Below are 411 nucleotides of genomic sequence, written 5' to 3'. Positions count from 1 at the left end.
CCCTAAACCCTAAACCCTAAACCCCAAACCCTAAACCCTAAACCCTAGGCCCCACACCCCAGACCCTAAATCCCAAATGCTGAACACGAACTATAAACCCAAACCCTAAACCCTAGACCACAAACCCTAAACCCTAACCCTAAACCCTAACCCTAAACCCTAATTTAGGGTTTGTAGAAATTTACTCGTGTATGTCTCTCAGCGCCACGAAGAAGAGGCGGAGATCATTGGCGTCTCCATCGACGGCTTCAGCCTGCAGAGACAGCAGCAGCAGCAGCAGCAGCAGCAGCAAGAAACTGTCTCCCTTTATTTTACTTTATTTTTTATTTATTTTTTTTTGCTTTGTGTGTTGTTTGTTTGTCTCGTTGTTTGTTTCTCTTTCTCTTTTTATTTAGGTTTATTTATTTAGGA

General features: G+C 42.8%; 1 protein-coding gene across 1 annotated transcript in view; it reads right to left on the bottom strand.

Annotated features, from left to right (window-relative positions):
• Positions 1–411, bottom strand: part of EMH_0067870 (SET domain-containing protein, putative) — a gene marked incomplete at both ends in the record, with an annotated part of 1,243 nt that overhangs the window by 386 nt on the left and 446 nt on the right. The window contains one exon of the mRNA XM_013498673.1: positions 186–253. Coding sequence (XP_013354127.1) covers positions 186–253 — 68 coding nt within the window. The remainder of the gene's footprint in view (positions 1–185; positions 254–411) is intronic.

This window comes from Eimeria mitis, genomic scaffold, assembly GCF_000499745.2.
Source record: "Eimeria mitis Houghton genomic scaffold, Emh_scaff3619, whole genome shotgun sequence".
Classification (NCBI taxonomy): Eukaryota; Apicomplexa; class Conoidasida; order Eucoccidiorida; family Eimeriidae; genus Eimeria; species Eimeria mitis.
This window is presented reverse-complemented; position numbering and strand designations above follow the sequence as displayed.